This window comes from Delphinus delphis, chromosome 2 (assembly GCF_949987515.2).
Source record: "Delphinus delphis chromosome 2, mDelDel1.2, whole genome shotgun sequence".
NCBI lineage: Eukaryota > Metazoa > Chordata > Mammalia > Artiodactyla > Delphinidae > Delphinus > Delphinus delphis.
This window is the reverse complement of record NC_082684.1, coordinates 26,198,464-26,218,903: the sequence shown is the minus strand read 5'-3', so window position 1 is coordinate 26,218,903 and position 20,440 is coordinate 26,198,464. Positions and strand designations below refer to the sequence as shown.

Here is a 20,440-nt window from a genome sequence, read left to right as displayed (position 1 = left end):
AATGGCGGCTGAGTCTGGAGAACCAACCATAGAGACGCCCACCTTCCGCGGAGAGCGCGCCGACCTCCTAAGGACGCCCGCGCCCCCGTGATAGGCGTGCCGACGTCATCTTCCGGCGGAGACGAAACAGCGGGCGCCGCCAAGGGCCCTTCTAGGAGAACAGCGAGCAGTCTCTGTGGTGCCGGGTCGTCCGAGCCGTGTCACGTGGCTGGCGAAAGCCGTCGCGGAGGCTGGGGGGGAGGAGAAATGGGCGGGAGGACTGGGGGATAGCTTGAGACCCGACGACAACGGGGTTGTCATGGAGCCGCGCAGCCGGGCTCGCGCATGCGCCACTCTACTCGCGGGTCGTCCGGTCGCGGAGCGGCGACCTCGGTCCTAGGTGAGAAAAGGAGGGCTGAGGGTGAAGGGGGAGGGTTTGGGCGAGGAGCGTGGGAAAAGGAAGTGGGAGTAGGGGAGAGAAGAAGGGAAGCAAGGTAGTCAAGAGGCAGAGCCGGGACTTTCTGGGGACAGAGGGCCAGATGATGGGAGCAGGGGGTGTTGCGTTCCTCCCCCATTTAGTTGGTCGGTTTTGCTGCGAGGGTCAGGACTGCGTGGCAGAGGAGATCGCGGGTGAGGAGGGGGCTGTGTGTGGGGAGGAATTGGGGTAAGACTGTTAGGACGGGTGAGCCCTGGTCTAGCCCTGGGGGCAACAGCCGGCTGGGCATCCCGGCGGGGGAGCGCTTGGAGGCCCGCCGTGCTGTGAGCAGAGGGGCAGGGAATGGGCAGGTGAGTGAGCGCGGGAGCTGGTAACCCTGTGAGGGTCCTGGGCCTCCCGTTTGGGGATGAGGGGTAGTGCTCTGTTCTGGGCCCGGGGCACAGGTGTGCTGTCTTTTTCTGAGACTTGCTGTCACCCACTTGGCTGGTTCTTTCCCTTGGGTGACCAGCTTGCCAGGCGTGGTGCCAGGGGGTGGGGAGGTGGGAGAGAAGGTGGGCATTGCCAAGTAAGGAGTTAGTGGTTAGTGTGGGCGGGTTCAGAGGAGCTCTGATCCAGGCCCAGGGCACAGGCCGCAGCCAGGCTCCCTGTTATTGCCCAAGTCCTGGCAGTAAGCGTTGCCTGGGCGTTTGCCCTGGGAGGCTGGTGGTATGCCAGTCACAGCACAGTCCTAGGGTCTGCCCAGTTCTGCCCTGCTGAGCTGGCAGGCTGGTGGATGCCTGGAGGGCGCTCCTGCTGTCTGGCACAGATGCATCGTGGGCTGGTGCGAATGGGGGGTGGGTGGGCACTGTTAACTGTGAACCCTTCTCCAAGCAGGGGATTTGAGGAAGTTCTCTAATCTTATCTTCTCTTTGAAAGAGGAGAGTGGAATGAGCCATACCAGGTTCCAAACAGAGGACATTGTATGTTCAGGATCTTTGACGTGGATTTGCAGCCAAGCTGGAGCATGGAAATGGATGTGAAGGGGAAGATGAATATTAGAGATTTAGGTAGACGGGCTTTTTTTCCTCCTTTGTTAAAAAATCCACAGACATTCCCCCAGAATGGCATCTCTGAATATGCAGACCAAGAGAAAATGACTTCAGAGAAAACCTAGTAATGTATTTATAATTCCAGCAATTACTCATGGCTTTCTGGGTGGTAAGGTCTTGATTTTCTATGGTCTTGTCGCTTTACTGTATTTAAGCCTCTGCTTGGGCTTTCGCCTCACACCTCTGTTCATGCGTGCCTGTTAAACACATGACACATTTTAAAAAGAACTTGAGCTCTCAGGAAAGTTGCCAAGTATCTATAAAAGGAGAGATCTGTGAGCAGCATTTCAGATCCTTCCCTTGTACACCTTGGGTCTCCTTTTTATCATAGGCCTAAATCTCCATAGAGATTGTTTGTGGATTAGACCAACCTCTAATTTGGTTGCTGGATTTACCCCTGAGGTTTCAGCTTAGAATAAGGGGTGGATGAGATACCTGTTTCCTGCAGGAGACCAGACCTGGACGTGAGGTGACCGTGGTGTTTGGAAATGCAGACTCTTGACCTTCAAGCTGTTCAGGTATTTTGGTGACAGCTAAAGCTGCTAGGGCTGTCAGCAAGACTCAGCACGACAGGAGAGTTGTTGCAATTTATTATTCTGTGAGTACCTCACACATTAATTGTTGGGCGCTGAGGTTGCAAATGAAAAGACAACCCTTGAGGTTGAAGAGACGAACAGATAATTAGACTCTAATGTAAGAAGTGCATGAATAGAAGAAACAAGTGCTGTGGAGCACTTGTTAGAATTTTATCTTATACCTATTTACGTAAACCTCTAGATTCATTGATTCACTTTCCACTGTGAGTTTTAGTGTATATTCTCTGTGGGAACCTTTTGGACAGTGCGTTACATGTGCACTCGTCAGAGGCCCATTTAGGGTCAATCCAAGCTTAACTTGGAGTCCTCCTAATGCAGAGTTAGGCTTCTGAGGATCTGAGATGTTTGTAGGCAGTCGTAGTGGTTTCCAGTTTGTGCCAGGAAGCAGAGATGGCACAGTGGGCATGAGCTTGGTAACCCATTTTCAACCCCTGGTCAGCTTATGAGCATCTAACTTTATTGTAAAATAATACTGAAGAGGCAAAAAAAAATCTTGAGGTTTTCAAACTTCGCCATTGGTGTGGCCCTGGGTTTGAGAGCACCAGTAGTAAATGCCATCACTCTGCCTCTCTCTTATCGAGGGCCTCGTCTGGTGCTGTGTATGAATGGGTCTGTTGTTCACTGACTAATTGACGTCCTCAGCGTCACTCCCAGGAGGGAAGTGCCTCTCTCAGGGAGAATAGGTCAAGATGGCATGTAGCCCTTCATTCTCTTTCCCACTTGAACTTCCCTGGGACACTAAGACTATCTGCTGCTTGAAGAGAACTTTACTTAGGACAGAGGCTTCCACGTCCAAAGTAGTCAGTTTACTATTCTAAAGTAGATTATGCATTCTTTATTTCCAATTGCCACCAGTTCCCCAGGATCTAAAATTTTAGCATCTGTTCTCCTTTTAACGTCACCATTTCAGCATTTTGATTCCACAACCAATATTGTCCTACTCTCAGATGAGCCAGATAAATTCCTGTGTATTTTCTGTAGCTCCGTTGACTACACTTTAATAACAGTAGCAAGACCTTGTTCGTTGTCTTGTCACAAGGATTGTAGAAGTTGAAGTGCTTTATCTAAAATGCCTGTGAAATAATCCATTTCATAAGATATTGTGAAACTTTGTCAGGGTCTTAATTAGTTGCAGCTAACATGAGCTATCTTCCTCATCTAAGTCAATAGTAGGTTCAGACTGCATTCAAGTCTAATTGCCCATCCATCACCGACGTCTGCTTCCATTTTTGAAAAAGCCCTCCATTCACTTTCAGACAGTATTATTTCAGGAAAATGAAACTATGTACGTTTGTTGGGTTTCATACAAAAGGATCCTGATTTAATTAGAGATAGTTTTACATTTTATTCTGCTTTTTAAACTGGATTTTCCATGCTGTCAAACTTCATAGCCGTCCAGTAGAGACATGTGCTTTTGCATAGTGTCATGCAAGATGTGACAGTGCCATTGTTTACCTTTCATGCACGTAGTACTAAACGTGGTCTGTCAAAGAGTGCTTGGTTGGCATGGACTGAATGGGGAAGCCAGTCCCTTTAAATGAGTTAGATATGGTACAAAATAATTTTTACTTGGAATTGAGTTTAAAATTCTGATCAGTGTGCGTTCCCTTTAGTCCACTTCTACCGTATGCAAAAGTATGAGCAAGAGGGTTTCTCAGGGCTGCCTGTAAACCTCCTCGTCTTCTATTTAATTTTATGTTGCACCCCTCCTCTGCTTCTGGAGTAGTTAATGCTCTTCGCTAGATCCTGTGTTAGCAGAAGTGCTCACACTCGGCATTTTCAGGGTATTTCAGATACAGTGCTGTTTGGCAGGGGGCCATGTTTCCCTCTACTCAGAAGGACACATGGATGGAGTCGAGAATGGATTGTGAATAAAAACGCCCCTGGGTGTTGCTTAAACCTACTATCTTAGTCCATTTGGGCTGTCATAACAAAATACCGCAGACTGGGTAGCTTATAAACCACAGAAATTTATTTCTCACAGTTCTAGAGGTTGAAAGTCCAAGCTCAGGGTGCCAGCATGGTCCAGGGAAAGCCCTCTTCCAGGTCACAGACTTCTCACTGACTGTGGTGGAAGGCGCTAGGGACCTCTCTGGAGCCTCTTGTAAAGCTCTAATCCCATGAGGCGAAGCCCTCATGGCTTAAGCCCCACCTCCTAATACCGTCATCTTTGGGAGTCAGGATTTCATATATGAATTTTGAGGGGACACAAACATTCAGACTATAGCACTTTGCAGTTCCATTATTATTATTGTTTTCCCTGTTGGTCCCCTGTTCTCTTTATCCCTGCAGTATCCTTACAGCTGGCATCCCTTGGCGATTCAGAGGGCCTTGTTAAAATATCTTGAAGGGCTCATTGCTCTCATACTTTGCACTGTTAGCCTAGTTCTGGATCTGCTTTGGACTAGCTGTGTATCACTGGATCAAATCTAGGCTTCTTTCCAGGAAGTGGGCGACCAGGTCTGTTTGATTCACTCTATACCCCCATTCCTAGCACGATGCCTGGTTCATAGCAGGCACTTGATAAATATTTTTATTTATTTATTTATTTATTTTTGGCTGCGTTGGGTCTTCGTTGCTGCATGCGGGCTTTCTCTAGTTGTGGCGAGTGGGGGCTATTCTTCGTCGCAGCGCGCGGGCTTCTTACTGTCGTGGCTTCTCTTGTTGCAGAGCACGGGCTCTAGGCGCTTGGGCTCTAGGCGTGCGGGCTTCAGTAGTTGTGGTGCATGGGCTCAGTAGTTGTGGTGCACGGGCTCAGTAGTTGTGGCTGACGGGCTCTAGAGCGCAGGCTCAGTAGTTGTGGCGCACGGGCTTAGTCACTGTGTGTCATGTGGGATCTTCCTGGACCAGGGCTTGAATCTGTGTCCCCTGCATTGGCAGGCGGATTCTTAACGACTGCACCAGCAGGGAAGTCCAATATATATTTTTAAATGACTGAATGTAACTTATCTGAGCCTCAGCTTCCTCCTCTGTAAAGTGGGATAGCAACTGAGGAGGACATGGTGAGGCTCAAGGAAAGAACCTTAGCAGTAATAATGTTATGGGCGTTTCTGGAATCAAAACACTATTACATATGGTCTTATGTGTGCATAGAAGTGCTTTTTAGCCAAAATGTAGCATGCATATATAAGGAGTTGTTTTTACTCTGTTCACTACCTCATCCAAAGAAGTGGAAAGTTAATTTGAGAAACTACACTCTGGGAGGTGGCAGAAAGTCCCGGGCCTGCAGATGTATCCTGGGAGGCAAGCCTGGTCCGAGGTGGGCATCCCCTCTGCTTTCCTCCCTCAGGGAGCATTCCAGAAAGCCTAATCAAATGTGCCTTTGTTAGCAGTCTACAAAGCTTCCACTGAGAATGTGGTTTGTATGCTTTGCATTTGTAATGGAATTAGAGGGCAGCGAGAGGACAGTGAACCTCCTTTTGGGTGGAAACCATTCTACTGTTGAGTAAACTTGTAGCTTTGTCAGCTGAGACCGCTGAGAAAGTGCACACAGAGCAAGTGGGCGCCGCTGGTGTTCTTTGCCCTTAGTTTACTCACCGTTTGCCTCACCTGTCTCAGCTCTTCAGGCAATGACTTCTTCTGTAATTGTTTTTCACAGGGCAGTCCAGATGAAAAGAGTACTGACGAATGCACTTCCAGCCCAGTAAAACATGGAGAGGAAGAACCCATCCAGAGAGGGCTCTAGAAGGCTCTCAGCCAAACTGAGCAAAGGCCCAGAGATGAAAAAAGTGTCTCGTCAACTCGGCGTGGCAGCTGCTGAGTCAGATAAGGACTCTGGATTTTCAGGTTAAAAATACCTCATCATTTCTACATTGGAATGAATGATTTGCCTGAAAAACGTCCTCCGTAAACACTCATTTGTGTGATGAGGATGGGAAGATTTCACCCACAGGAGAAATAGTTTTCTGATCTCTTCAAATGGTGATTCTGTTGCCATATGGCGGGGTACTCATCCCAGTCACAGTGGGGTTAGTTTTGAAGGAACGATATGACATCTTTTTTCCACTTAGACTCTCAACTTTAAATCTTATATTTCCAACTGTGGCAAGTGGCTACTGGAAAAATATAGTTAAATACTCATAATTCTATTGTCTTACCTCCTTTTTCATAGGAATAGTTACATTGCAGGGAAAAATACTGGCATGTTGTCCCCACATATAACAAATTAAACAAAAGTAGTATATAATTTGTTAAGATAACTTTTTTGCTGAGAAAGTGTTTGCTGTGTTTAAAAACATTTCCCCCCATAACCCATCCCTGCCGGTATTTGTGCCTTTTGTCTTTGGACTATGAGCCTCCTGGCCCTATTCCAAACTTGGGTATCTGTTAGAGACAAGAAAGCAAGACAGTTTTCCTTATTGGTTTGTCTTAAACTTTATCTGAAAGGACTAGTTGCACACCCAGTAAATCTTTTCATTTTGTGCCGAGGCTTTATTATTTCCAGGTCTGAGAGTAGTGCCTTAAATATGGCTCTAGTGTAAACATTTTGGCCCAGGGGAGGCAGAGGGGTGATGCCAGGGGATTCTGGCTGGGTTAGCATCCTGAGAGTGGAGCCCTCTCCTGGAGAAAGATTTATATTATCCAGCCCACAGAGACTTACCAATCCACTGTGTTGATTTATTAATTTATAGTGAGAAATGCAGCTGCCAAATTATAAATAGACTGTTTCTCAGAGGAACAGAGCACCGTCCTAGGGATTAGAATAAGCACAGTTCAGGGAAGGGAGGGCAGGTTTATAGCCCTTTGGGTTTTTCTTCTCAGTCTTTTAGCATTGTTTCCTAAGCTTGCCTCATCGTAAGGCTCGTCTGAGGCACTTGTTAAAAGTACTGATCGCCAGACCCCTCTTCTGGAGACTGTGATATTAAGGGTCTGGGGGAGGACCCGGAATGTGAGTTTTATATTTTTACAAGTGTCTCTGGTGATTCCTGTGATCAGACAGGTTTGGGAAACTTTGCAGGCCTAGTGTCTTTTTTCTTTCTTTCTTTTAATATCGTGTTTGTTTTTTGTCTGTTTTTCATATCATGAAGGTAATATATGCTCATGGTAGAAGCTTAGAAATTTAGGTACATGCAAAGAAGAAAACAAACATTAACCATACTCCCACCCCCTGTTATTCTCAATACTGTGGCCATTTTGGTACTTCTTCCAATAACTTCAGTTCTATCAGACCAGCTGTTCTGTAGCATGTCCCGAAGTCTGGATAGTTTTTCTGAAAGTTTCCTATTCTCTATGCAGAAGTGCCTTAAGAAGTATTGTGCTGTTCACATAAGGCAGTATCAAAAATACTCAGATTCGCTGTGCTCCAGAAAGTGGCCCTAGTGAGTACCTTCAGCCACATCTGGGCCAGGTGCCAGTGGTTTCCTCAGTGCCTGAGTTATTGTTCCAGTTACCTTGGAATGTGATGTAATTTGCAATGATTAATTAGCTGCAGTCCATATTGAGATTTTTCCCATTGTCCCAATAGTGGCCTTTATAATTGTTAATCTTTTTGTATATTTGTTTGTTTTGGGTCCAGAACCCAGTTGAAGGCTGTGCATTTCATTTAATTGTCCCTGTCTTTTTTTTTTTTTTAATTTTAAAATTTATTTATTTATTTATTTAATTTTTGGCTGCATTTGGTCTTTGCTGCACGGGCTTTCTTTAGTTGCGACGAGCTGGGGCTACTCTTCGTTGTGGTGCATGGGCTTCTCACTGCGGTGGCTTCTCTTGTTGCGGAGCACAGGCTCTAGACGCATGGGCTTCAGTAGTTGTGGCACGTGGGCTCAGTAGTTGTGGCTCACAGGCTCTAGAGCACAGGCTCAGTAGTTGTGGTGCACAGGCTTAGTTGCTCCGCGGCATGTGGGATCTTCCCGGACCAGGGCTTGAACCAGTGTCCCCTGCCTTGGCAGGTGGATTTTTAACCACTGTGCCACCAGAGAAGCTCTGTCCCTGTCTTTTAAATCTTATTTAGTCTAGACCAGCTCCTTCGTCTTCCCGTTCTTTTTTTCGGGACATCGTCATCTTTAAAGGAGTTAGGCCTGTTGTTTTGTAGAATGTTTCACACTGGATTTCTCTGGTAGCTGCCCCATTATCAGAAATAGGCTAAACATTTTTTTAATAGAAAACTAAATTTTTGATGTTCTATCCTTCTCATTGCAACACATAAGGTGACTCCTAAGTGTGTCTTATTCTTGGTGACACTGATTAAAGGAGTAGATGTATACCAGATTTCTTTATTGCAAAAGTACTCTTTTCTCTTTGTAATTAGTGAGCAATTTATGGGATGATACTTTGAGATTGTGTGACTGTCCTGTTCCCCAGCAGACTCTTGACTAGTGATTTTAGCATCCGTTGATGATCCTTGCCTGAACCAATTACATTTGTGGTCTGAAAATGGTGATCTAATTCTATCATTCCTTGTATATTTTATTAGCTGACAGTCATCTTCTCTAAAGAAGTACTTCTCTCCTCTGCCCCCTTTTTAGAGCATCACTGTGGATTCACGGAATTTTTTTGTGATTTTGTTTGTCAGTCCATTATCATTATTATTTTTGACACTCAAATTGCCCCACGTTTGGTCAGTGGGAGTCCCTTCTAGGTGGCGCCTGTGTCTTTGACATGTCCCCATTTGTGTTGGAGCACTTCCTTGCTTTCTGGGACAGTAAGATGTCCAGGCTCATCTTGCACCTTCGGCCATTTCTCCAAGGAGCCCTGGTTTCCTTTTTGTGCAGAATGACATTTAGAAACCGAGGTACACGTGCAAGGTGCGCACTTTTCTTCTGAAGTCCTTTGTTTCTGGCCTCATAGTTCTTAACTAGACGTGCACATTTGGATTACTTGTAGTGCTTTGTGAAAATAACACGTGCCTGGACACCAGATAAATCAGTTCAGTAGAGTGAGGGGAAGACCCCAACACCAGTAATTTCTAAAAAGCATCTTTGGAGAATCTGATTAAATGCAAGTGTTGACAGTTGCTCTCTTCTAAATTACAGTCACATTCCAGTCCTGCCTCATCCAGACGACTCTAAGATTCTTGATGAGCATTTCGGGTATTCCCAGACTCCTCGCTGGCAGGGTTACTGCAGTCTCTTGGTTTACTCCAGCAGGGAGCTAATTAAGCCCTTTCTGTATGGATTTCACATAGAGCAGCCTTCTTTTCTTCGTGGCAGAGAGTATCTTTCCGTCACCCATTGTGCAGAACCCCCAGTGGGCACACTCAGCGTGCATTTAGGACACGAACAAAGGAGGTGCTTAACTGGGTGGAGGAGGAAAACAAAGAAAGACACATTGTAAACCTCATCTTGATGAACTTATCCAGAATTTTACAATTAGAAAACTTAGGAGGAAGCTATTTTAATTTCAGAGTGGAGGTAAGTCTTGAGGTTTTATAGGTTGGTTTTGTTTTTGTTGTTACTGTTACATCATGTAGTGCCCAGGGCCTCTAAAGATCTTATTAACCTTTGCCCCAAGTCACACGCACACTCCTCTTCCCTTTCAACCACAGATTCTTAAAAGTAATGAGCTAACTTCGAAGGCCTTACCCACTTCTCCTGTAGACGGGTGATGGTTACTTTCTCATGAACCCAAATGGATGCAGGCTTTTGTCTGTAATAGAGTTAGAAGGGCAGTCAGCTGTCCTAGGGCAGTGATTCTCAATCTTTTGGGATGGGAGGGATAATTACGGCTCCCGTCGAGAATCCAGTGGAAGTTAGATACCTCCTCCTCAGAAAAATTCACAAAAACACATGCCACAAATGTTCCATTCCGTTTCGTGGGGTCCAGGGCTCCCCAGGAGGACTGGTTAAGAGCCTGAGTGAACTGACCATTTTTCCGCCCACCAGATGGGAGCTCTGAATGCCTGAGCTCGGCAGAGCAGATGGAGTCTGAGGACATGCTGAGCACCTTAGGCTGGAGCCGAGAAGACAGGCCAAGGCCGAGCGCCAAGCCTGCGAGCGGTGCCTTCCCAACACTGGCCCCCATGGTTGTCATGAAGAACGTGCTGGTCAAACAGGTGAGGAGGACTGAGCTCTCATAACTTCTTTGCACGCCAGGGTTTCTGAGCTTCCTGTGCACAGAGCTTCTCCCTCTCTGTCAAGGAGAGATGCGAGGAGCAGACCACCAGCACCACACCAACACGCGCTTCTGTGCTGGGAAGAGGATGTGTCCTTTCAACTACTGGCGGTGTTTGAAAAAGGAATACGAGAGTCATCACATGTGTTCTCATTTTCCAGATAGTAAGACTATTTTATTTCTGTATCCCTAGTTTGTCCAAAGCGATCTGGAATACTTTAGTCATGTTAAACGGAACCAAGCAGAAATGTCCTGACTTCTGTAGTGCGTGCTGAGATATGACAGAATTTAAGGTAGAAACAAGAGCATCTCTTTTTAATTTGACTGGGACTTTTAGAAATATTTTTTTGAGAAGTAGAGGCAATTTCCCTGTTTCTCATGTTACATTCTGAGCACTTTCTTAGTAATCAGCCAAAGCTATATCATTAGTGAGAAAGGAGCTCTTTGGTTTAGGTATGGCTATACCAGCAAACTCCACCCAGCATTGTTGAGGAATTGAAAAATAACCCTGTTTCAGGCTTTCTTATATAACTATGCAAATTATGTGATTATTGTCTAGATACGAAAGAAAAGAAGATTTAGATAAAAATCTAAGCTAAGCCCCAGTGTTTGGAACAAACAACTCAATCATATGAACTTGAAGAACGTGTAACCTTACCCTACTTTGCTCTAAAATAGATCAGTCCTCGCATGGGTCTGTTGATGCGGCTGCTCAAAGCTAGTGAAGGTTGAAATCTGGCTGTATGTTGTTGACCTTCCCACCTTAGGTAGAAGAACGTGGCTCTAGCCTGACAGGAGACCTTAATGTCTTAACTATTACCTAGTTATTGCTGAACAACACAAACTGATTTTCAACAAGGCAACCTGGTGAGTTTGGAAAAAGAATTTGCAGATATTTGCTTGGCAGATCACATCTCAGCTGGAAGCACAGCTCTCCTCGCCGAAATGAGGCGAGAGAATAAAGACATGAAACGGAGCCCAAATGAGATTGTCCAGGCCCCACCGGAGCTACTCAGGGCTTCCTGTCTCCTGCTCTTTCCTCCCTGCCTTCCTCTCTGGCCCCCTGGTCACTCTTTCTTAGGCATCTTTGTTGATTGTTGTGGGCGAGGCCGGCAGCTCCAGAGGGCTGTTGCAGGGTGAGTGGGCGGGTCCAGCAGAGCCATCTCCTTCAGGACAGAGACCCACTGGGAAGGCTGCTGGACTTGACCAGGAGACAGGAGGCTTGGGGGCAGACTGACCTGATGGAGCAGGCTAGGAGTTTTGTTTTTTCACATATGCTAGAATCCAGCACATTCCAAATTTAAAAGCATTATACACTTCTTAAAATCTCTGCTTATTGCATAATGTCTTAATTATTGCTGCTTGGTTTTAGGATATTTCTTTTGAGGCTCTGATTCCAGTTCTGTCACCAGACTGCGTGATCTTACACACAATTACTTAATCACCGTGAACTTCATTTTCTTCATCTTTAACATGAAGCTAGGATTGATTCTAGAGATCCTATCCAAGACCCTATGATTCTGAGATCCTATCCAAGTCTAAAGTCTTGTCTGGTATTCCCTCAGGTGATCTCAGTGAGAATGGTACCTTGTAAAATCTAAATTAGAACAAATAAGCCAAGTATCTAAGTGGACATAACAATAGCATTAGGAAGAATAATCCAGTGAAATCAGCTTGGGAAAGCAACGAGTTAGGTATTTTCTGGATCCATTTGCCTTGTAGGTCAACCCTTATGGCATGAGTGAGCAGGGGGACAGCCTGAAGTTCTGCTCTTGACTGACCTGGACGAGGCTGATCTCTTCTTTGAAAGACCCCTGATTTTTGTATCTCCTCTGACGGGGGAGTGTGGTTGCTAGGCCCAGCGTTGCTTGCTTATGGACATCCAGAGTGTATTTGAACACCAAGAGGGCTCCAGAATGGACTCTCCAGGTCATCCCAGCCTTTGTACAGGAGATGAACTGTAGTTGAACTTGGCCAGGAGTTCCTAAGCAGGTATCCAAGAAGCTGAAATGTATGCAAATCAGGTGCCGGTGTGGGAGCAGAGTCCATCGCTTTCCTCAGATAAATCACATGACTGCACTAAGGGTAAGAGCCTCTGTCAGGTTCTCTCTCTGCCTGTAGCCTCATCTACACTCATATCTCTGGGCCTGGGTTGGAATTGGACTGGCTTTTAAATATTAGAGACAAGTTCATGGAAAGTCCTTGTAATAAAGAGTCTGAGTCCATCTTTTAAATGAACAAATACATGAGAAAAGTAGCCATGCCCTTCTTTATTAGATTACTATCTGAATCAGTACTTTAATTAAAAATTAAAATGTATAATTCAGCAGTAATAGAGCAAAAGCAATGTAGCAGAACGGTTTGGATGGGTTTTAGAGTCAGAGGATGGAATCCTATCTTCACCACTTAGTAGCTTGGGGACTGAAAGCAAGTTATTTCAACTTCCTAAGCCTCAGTTTCCTGTTTGTGAAAGGAAATGATAACTACCTCATGGGATCATTATGGCGATTCCGTGAGACAAGGCAGGTGACACATGACACCCAGTGCTAGCCTGTGGTGAGCACCCGTACACAGTGGCTGTTCCTGCCTTGCAGAGCTTTGTGGTAGCCGGGCGTTATTGCCTTAAATACAGGGGCCCATGGACTCCTGACGATATGTAGCTTTTTAATCAAAAGTTGTTTTCAGGTAAAAGAGGTTCCAGATGTAACTAAATGAAGATAGACTGGTGTGAAGTCACATTTATAGTATTGAGATTAGCACATTTTAACTTATGCCGGCAAATTGTACTATCCGTCCTTTATTTAAAAAAAATTTTTTTTTAATTAAAAATTTTTTTAATTTTTATTTATTAAAAAAATTTTTTTTGTTGCACTGCATGGCATGCGGGATCTTAGTTCAGTTCCCCCACCAGGGATCGAACACGCGTCCCCTGCAGTGGAAGCGTGGAGTCTCAGCCACTGGACCACCAGGGAAGTCCCCTATCCATACTTTTATTGCCTTACTTGTGACCTTAACTGTGTCACCACTTCACGAGCTTCTTACAGTTTCTTTTTCTCAAGTGATAGCACTTGAATAAAGATAGCTATTTCCTCCAGTTTTCCCTTAAGAAAAAAATATATGATGTCATCCCCAAATGAATTTTTAAGCCACATCTCCAGTCATGCTAAGAAGGGCTACCCCGTGTGTGAGGGAGGCTCTGTGCTTATATCTGAGTATGTGCTTTGCCTCTTGGACAGCTGCAGGTAACACGTAGTGTGCTGCTTTTTGCTTTGCTTTTTCCTTCAGGGCAGCAGCTCATCCCAGCTCCAGTCGTGGTCTGTGCAGCCCTCCTTTGAAGTGATCTCAGCACAGCCCCAGCTCTTATTCCTTCATCCACCTGTACCGTCTCCTGTCAGCCCATGTCACGCTGGTGAGAAAAAGTCGGACTCCAGGAACTACTTGCCCATTCTCAATTCTTACACCAAAATAGCCCCACACCCAGGCAAAAGGGGCCTCTCCCTCAGCCCAGAAGAAAGAGGAGAAGGTGGAATGCAGAAGAAGATCTGTACTGAGAGACTGGGGCCAAGCCTGTCTTCTAGTGAGCCGACCAAGACTGGTGCTGGCCCACCCGGGCCCCCGACTCCAGCGCCCCCCAGCACCAAGCTTGCCGAGGACTCAGCTCTTCAGGGTGTGCCCTGCCTGGTGGCAGGTGGAAGTCCACAGACGCTTCAGCCAGTGTCCAGCAGCCATGTGGCTAAAGCTCCCAGCCTGACCTTTGCTTCCCCCGCCAGCCCTGTCTGTGCGTCAGACAGTACCCTGCACGGGATGGAGAGCAACTCCCCGCTGTCCCCACTGTCAGCTAGTTACAGCTCCCCTCTGTGGGCTGCAGAGCACCTCTGCCGCAGCCCAGATAGCTTTTCAGAGCAGCGGCAGAGCAAGCACAGGCGCTTTCAGAATACCCTAGTAGTCCTACACAAGTCTGGTTTGCTGGAGATCACTTTGAAAACCAAGGAGCTGATTCGTCAGAACCAGGCAACTCAGGTGGAACTAGACCAGCTAAAGGAGCAGACCCGGCTATTTATCGAGGCCGCCAAGAGCAGGGCTCCTCAGGCTTGGGCCAAGCTGCAGGCATCTTTAACATCAGGGTCAGGTCATCCTGGCAGTGACCTAGAAGTGTTCTCCGATCAGCCAGACATATAACATAGAAGGCATATTTTCCTGTTACTTGAGTGGTTCTTTTTAACTCTTTTACCGTCATCTACTCCTGTTTCCCAAAACTTATGTAAGAGCTTTCCTTTTAAACTTAAACTGTTCAGCGGTTCACTTATGAAGCCACATGCCAATACCTGGCTGCTGTCTTAACCTGTGGTCTGTGCACAGTTTACCTTTGTCTCCGTTCCACTGAGGACCTCAGATTTGGGCATCCTCGAGTCCCTCTTCCTTAGCCTGCAGGCACTTCGATGGATCACGGTGCAAAGCGGGAAAGATGCTTGTGTGGGGCCCCTCTAGCTGTCACGTCCCACCATCCCACTCACTAACCGTGATCAGGGATGCAGTGACGCAGACAAGCATACAGAGTGACACCTGTCAAGCCAGGGAGTAGGTGACATAAGGAGCCCTTCGTGGATCTTCCCTTGAAGGTCTTAGTCACAGAGGAAAATATAAGAGGAGGGTGTTTCCATTTTACGAGGCCTTGTGCCATTCGGGAGAAACCTAAAATGCTCTGGGCACACATTGGTCCTCGGATGCAAGCACTTAATCACTTAAAGCTTTGTTTCTTTAAACTCGAAAGTCAAGGGGAAGGGGTGGTACCGTTAACTCGTACACTTTCATCATAAGCCAGATTTCTGTTAAACTGGTAGGTGAAATATTTCAGATTTGTAAAGTATGGAATGGATTTAGGACCATCTGGAGCTACAGTTGATGAACTGCTTTTTTGACTCAGAGTCTGAAGAAAGGAGAAATGGCTAGCATCTCTTGGTTGAGAGCTGGAAGATTCTGATAATTTATGCTTTTTTCTTTCTCTCTCTTCTTTTGAAACAATGCAAAAGAAGATTTTCTTACATGTGAAAATCCTAAAAGAGAGCTTCATGGTTCCCGATTGTGTAATACAAGTCAGCCGTCTGCTACCATCTCTTTTCCCCCCTTTGTTTTTACAAAAGAGGAAAGAAATGATTATTAAGCTTGATAAACTTTGAATTAAAATCATCATAATGTTATGACATTAAGTCCACAAAAAATTGGAAAACGTTATCCATTTTCTTTCCACGTCCAGCGTTTTCCTTTGTCTTACGTCACGGTGACGTGGAGCAGTCTTCTGTGTTTCTTTCGTGCATTGGATTTGGCTGCAAAGCCAAAGGTATAGTGGGTTATGTGAAGTCCATCTAGAAGTGGAGAGTGTTATGAGAACTTGCAGATGATACACACCCTTTCAGCCTCATTGTAAACTAGATTTCTGAGTCGTAAAGTTGCCAGCTTTTTATCCTCCCATTTAAAAATTTCATCCTCTTGAAAATCTTTGTACCAATTACTTTAGTAAGAAATTCTGTATGACCAACTTCATCTTTTCTGCAAGGAAAATGTTCTTGAAGTTCTACCAAGGCCAGAAGCTAAGGCTCATGCTTGCTGGGTAGTTGTAACTCTGAACATAGTTTTAAAATTACAAGGCTTCAGATTGCCTGCATTTTGTTCTCAAACACGCACAATTTAGATACGACCAATTTAGAAGTAAACAACTCCGTAAAATCTTCAGACTCTCCTGGTAAATGCAGAATTATTACCTGCCATTCGCTTTCTGAAAGATTTCAAAAATCAGAGCAAATGTGTCTTTAAGCAGACTCTGCTCCTTTTACTGTTTTTCTCTTGGCCCACACCCTTTGCCTCCCCTGAATCTGTGTGGTGCTGCAGGAACTCTGCTCTGCACGCCGTGCTAGGAAGCTTCCTTTCTGGCAGAGTATGTTTGGCAGCAAAGCTCTAGAAACAGGTGCCTTCAGAGCAGCCTGGGCACCAGTCATGAGTCTTACTGAGTCAAAAATCTGAACACACTTGCTGAGAACCAAATTTATTCCTTCAGAAAAAACCCTCTGTGGAGCTTTATGCGTCTTGGACTCTTCTTCCTAGATTAAGGTTTGCATTCCCTCCTGTCAGGTACAAGACGATGAAAGCCGTCATTGATCCTCACTGCTGAGTGACAGGGAAAAGCAGCACCACCCCGCGGCTCTTCTCTGATGTTGTAACTCAGTGTGGAAGTCTCTCTGGGCTCTTAGCATGGGTGTTCTTTACCTAGTGGAGCAGTAAGCAGATGAAGCCACTTAGAGAAGCTGGTCGTGGAAGGAGAGATCCACTGAGGCTAGCAGACATGTGGAGCCAGAAACCAGATCGGCAAATGGAGGAACCTCGGAGTTGACTGGAAGGATCTCCGTGGGTTTCACGAGGCTGTAAGTAGTAGTGGTTTTAGTGATGCGTGATTTGATCTGGTATGAAGTTCTGTGGCAAAGCTGCTGTTTTCTAAAAGCCATTCTTAGCTCAAACCAACCCTTAAGAGAAGTTTCGGCAGATTGTGTTGGCAGTATTGAAAGACATCTAGAAAAAGCTGCTGATTGAATTGGTTATGGGAATGGAGTTTGGTGACATTTGTAATTTAATACACTCAATGCTTTTTATCGATTGTGGTATTGTCTGACTTTACTATGATTCCTTCAGCAGAAAAGTAACTCTTGTGCATATATTGAAGTGTTTTTCCAGCTATGAATTCTTTAGGGTAGAGATTTATTTACCAAATGTGAATTCCTTTGAGGAAGTATGAAGTTTTGTAGAAATTGACTGTGAAATGTCAGAGAAAAATAAAAGTCACTTACTTGAAAACTATTTGGCCTTTGGGCTTTATAACTGCTTAAAATGCTAAGTGAAATCAAGGGTAAATGTTTGATTGATTTAGGTTTCATACATACGTACTCGTGTCATTTGGGGACACTGGGATTAGTTACTGAACTTGTGGAAATTCATTGTTCAGACTCTCACCGGTGTGAACTTAAGGGAGATGCAGGCACTTAAGGCAAATGGATAGTGCAGCTTTCCCTGGAGTCATGGAGGTTTATACTGGGTAGGTTGGGAGGAGAGAGAGGAGAATACTATCCAGTGATTTCCTCCATCTGATAACGACACTTTCACAAACAGAATTTTTAAGTGGCAGAAGCACTACAGTCGTCTCCTGGGATAAACTAAAGCCATATCAAGTGAAGTTCTTTTACCACAGAGCAGTCCTTAGCAAGTGCATCTCCAAGCCTTTTCCTTCCTGCTTCTCCGAGGTGATTCCTAAGGCTCTGCTCCTCCTCATCAGGGTTCACCTGCAGGGTCTCAGCAGGGAGATGTGTAGTCTTCCCTGCTCTCCGAGGCCAGTCAGGACACCCCTCCTGGGGTTTTTAAGTGACTGGGAAAATAAAAAGCTTATCATCATTTAAAGGCCTGTAAGGTTGCCATAGTCTAATTCTTAAAACATTATTTCTGTCCTATACAATTTTCTAAGTAACGTTTAAAAAGATGGCTGTAAGATCACTAAAACAAACAAAAATGGGTAAAGATGGCTAGAAGAGGCCCCTCCTGAAATAGAAAAGCACCCTCCCATAGAGATGGAATCTAGAGGCACGAGAGCCACTGAGTGTATACTGCAAGGCTTAGGCGAGCCCTGTTACTGTCGTCCCTGGCCCTTGGACATGATTCCTGTATGTGGAAATACCTGCCCGTTGCAAACATGTCTGTTTAATCCACGTCTTTTATGACATAATTGCAGATTGTAGCCTGGTGCAGTGGGGTCGAAAGACCTCCATGCACCTGTCACATCTGTCACTCATTAACTGGGTGACTTTGGATAAGTCACTGAACCTCTAGGTATCACTCCTCTCAGTTGAATAATAAAGAATTGGAACTGGTTCTGTCTATGGTGCTTCCCATCTCTAACCATTTGTAAGATCTCTGTCTGTCACAGGTGAGGCTTAAAATTACAGATCTTCCTCATTTTACAGTAGGGTTACATCCTGATAAACCCATCGTAAGTTGAAATTATCCTAAGTCAAAAATGCATGTGGCGGCATGGCCTTCATCAAATCCAAAAGAGTGAGCTCAGCGGAGAAATAGCTGCGCACCCTTCCCGCCGAGAGTCCCGGTCCACATTGGAAGCAAAGAGACAGTTTTCTTACAAAAAGTTGGCAGTTATCATAGAGTTAACAGTACTGTCTAGGCTGTTGCAGTATATCCTCCTTCCACTCCCTTCTCCGCCTCCTCCTGTATATCCTCCTCGATTAAGTATTAAAACAGTATTTGAGTTGAAAAGAGTTTGTATATATTTAAATGAATAACTTTTTATACTCTTTGTTACATGTTTATAATCAGTATTTAGTGGAAAATGTTTTGAAGTTTTTTTTTGTTTCGTTCTTGGTTTTTTTGTTTTTGTTTTTTAACTTGGGTTAGAATTTTTCTTTTTGCACTGTTTCTTTAAAACAGAGTTCTTAGTAACAGAGGCAGTTCCTGAATTCAATTTTGTATGTCCAAAAAAAAAAAAAATGCATGTGGTACACCTGACCTACAGAACATCATAGCTTAGCCCAGCCAACCTTAAACTTGCCCAGAACACTTACATTAGCCTACAGTTGGGCAGGATCATCTCACACAAAGCCTATTATATAATGATATGTTGGATAGCTCATGGGATTTGTTGACTGCTGTACTGAAAGTGAAAACAGAACGGTTGTCTGAGTACAGAATGGTGGTAGGTATATCGCTTGTTGACCTTCGTGATTGCGTGGCTGACTGGGGGCTGCCCAGCATCACGAGGGGATTCTACCTGCACATCACTAGGCCGGGGAAGAGATCAAAATTCAAAGTTTAAAGTAGGGTTTCTGCAGAATGCCTCTCTCTTTCGCACCATCGTAAAGTCAAAAAATCCTAAGTCGGAGACTGTAGGTAATCAATTAAATTTTAAAGAAAACCCTGGGTGCCTACAAAGTAGGTTCCTAGTGCTCTGGTTAGTTGACTTTAAGGTGTTCTGTCAGATTTTAAACTTATTATATGTGACTCTGGGAGAAGCATTTTGCCAGCCTGCATTGGTTTTGATTACCTGGTTGCAGCTAACATGGATTTACTAACTCCCATATAAGAGACTGCCCTCGAGTGAAGACTCATTAGCCCCAAAGGAGAATAATTGGGGATTAAATCAAATTATGTCCTTTCTTAGTCAGTCATCTGCCAATAGCTCTTTCATCTGAAATGAAGGACATGATGGGTTTTTATATTTTAGAGAATATGTCAGTTTGCTTTTATTTTGTTCCAGATTTCTCTCCCCATAACCGTTTAATATATTTCTCTTGGCCCACTCCCTTTGCCTCCCCTGAATCTGTGTGATGCTGCCTCAGCTCTTCTCTGTGCACCGTGCTAGGAAGCTTCCTTTTTTGCAGAGAAGATGTTTCTGCGTGTTTTCTAAGGAGGCTCTTAGGTTGGTTTAACGTTACTTTAATGGTAAATAGTCATAGACCATGTAGATGTGGTGGTACTTTGTAAGGACTTTATTCTGGTCCCAGGCTCTGGGTATCATCTTTCATCCCCACCGGGAGAGAGGTAAGAGATGAGAAGAGGTCTGCCTGGGCGACACAGCACGAGCAGAGTGGCTGAAGAGAAAGAGGCAGCAGAAAGAAGCTTTATCTCAGTTCCCTTTATTATAAGAGAAGGGGAGTAGTCCTTGCTGTCCACTCGACATCCTGGGATTATGGTGAAGTACAAAAAAATGATGTCTCTAAAGTACTGTGAAATTGCTCCACAGAGCAAGGCAGCCTTCCTGCACGAAAGCCCAGCAATGGAATTCAAGTGATGACCTTCCACCCCTTAAGGGTTGTCATTTGCTTGGAACAATTAACGGTATTTTCTACCAAAATTACACTGACGACTAATGGGAAGAGAGTAAATCTCAACCCAGCCTTTGACTGGTTTCCTGGAAGGAGATATTCTGTGGGTCCATGGACTCCTGTGACCACTCTGGCATTTTCCTCTCTTCGTTCTTGTGGCACGTGGCTTTCCTATCTGTTTCTCTTTCTGAAGGATGGTTATGCAAGGCATGAGAGAATTGCTTGAAAGAACAGTCTGTGTGGTTCCTGCCTCACATTACAGCATCTGGAGGAGATGAGAAAGAAAGAGAAAAGCCTGTGGAGTAACACAGTGAGTGGGTGGAAGCTGTTAGGAAATGAAAGGGAATAAAAACTGAAAGTAGGATCCCGAGGCCAGCCCGCGTGAGGGCCCAAGTCAGGTTGAATGATGTGCGTTTGGAG

At 45.0% G+C, this 20,440-nt stretch overlaps 1 protein-coding gene across 4 annotated transcripts; it reads left to right on the top strand.

The window, feature by feature from the left end:
• Positions 1–265: 265 nt before the first annotated feature.
• On the top strand, positions 266–18,509 carry CIPC (CLOCK interacting pacemaker). Of its 4 annotated transcripts, XM_060004138.1 has the most exons (5): positions 280–379; positions 1,331–1,461; positions 5,698–5,885; positions 9,920–10,089; positions 13,434–18,509. In XM_060004138.1, the coding sequence occupies exons 3-5, from the start codon at positions 5,750–5,752 to the stop codon at positions 14,325–14,327; spliced, it is 1,200 nt and encodes a 399-aa protein (XP_059860121.1). In that variant the 5' UTR covers positions 280–379; positions 1,331–1,461; positions 5,698–5,749; the 3' UTR covers positions 14,328–18,509. The 4 variants fall into 4 exon arrangements, with proteins under 4 accessions (XP_059860123.1, XP_059860121.1, XP_059860124.1 ...); XM_060004140.1 differs by lacking the exon at positions 1,331–1,461 and having other exon boundaries at positions 266–379; XM_060004141.1 differs by lacking the exons at positions 280–379; positions 1,331–1,461 and adding an exon at positions 490–609.
• Positions 18,510–20,440: the final 1,931 nt, after the last annotated feature.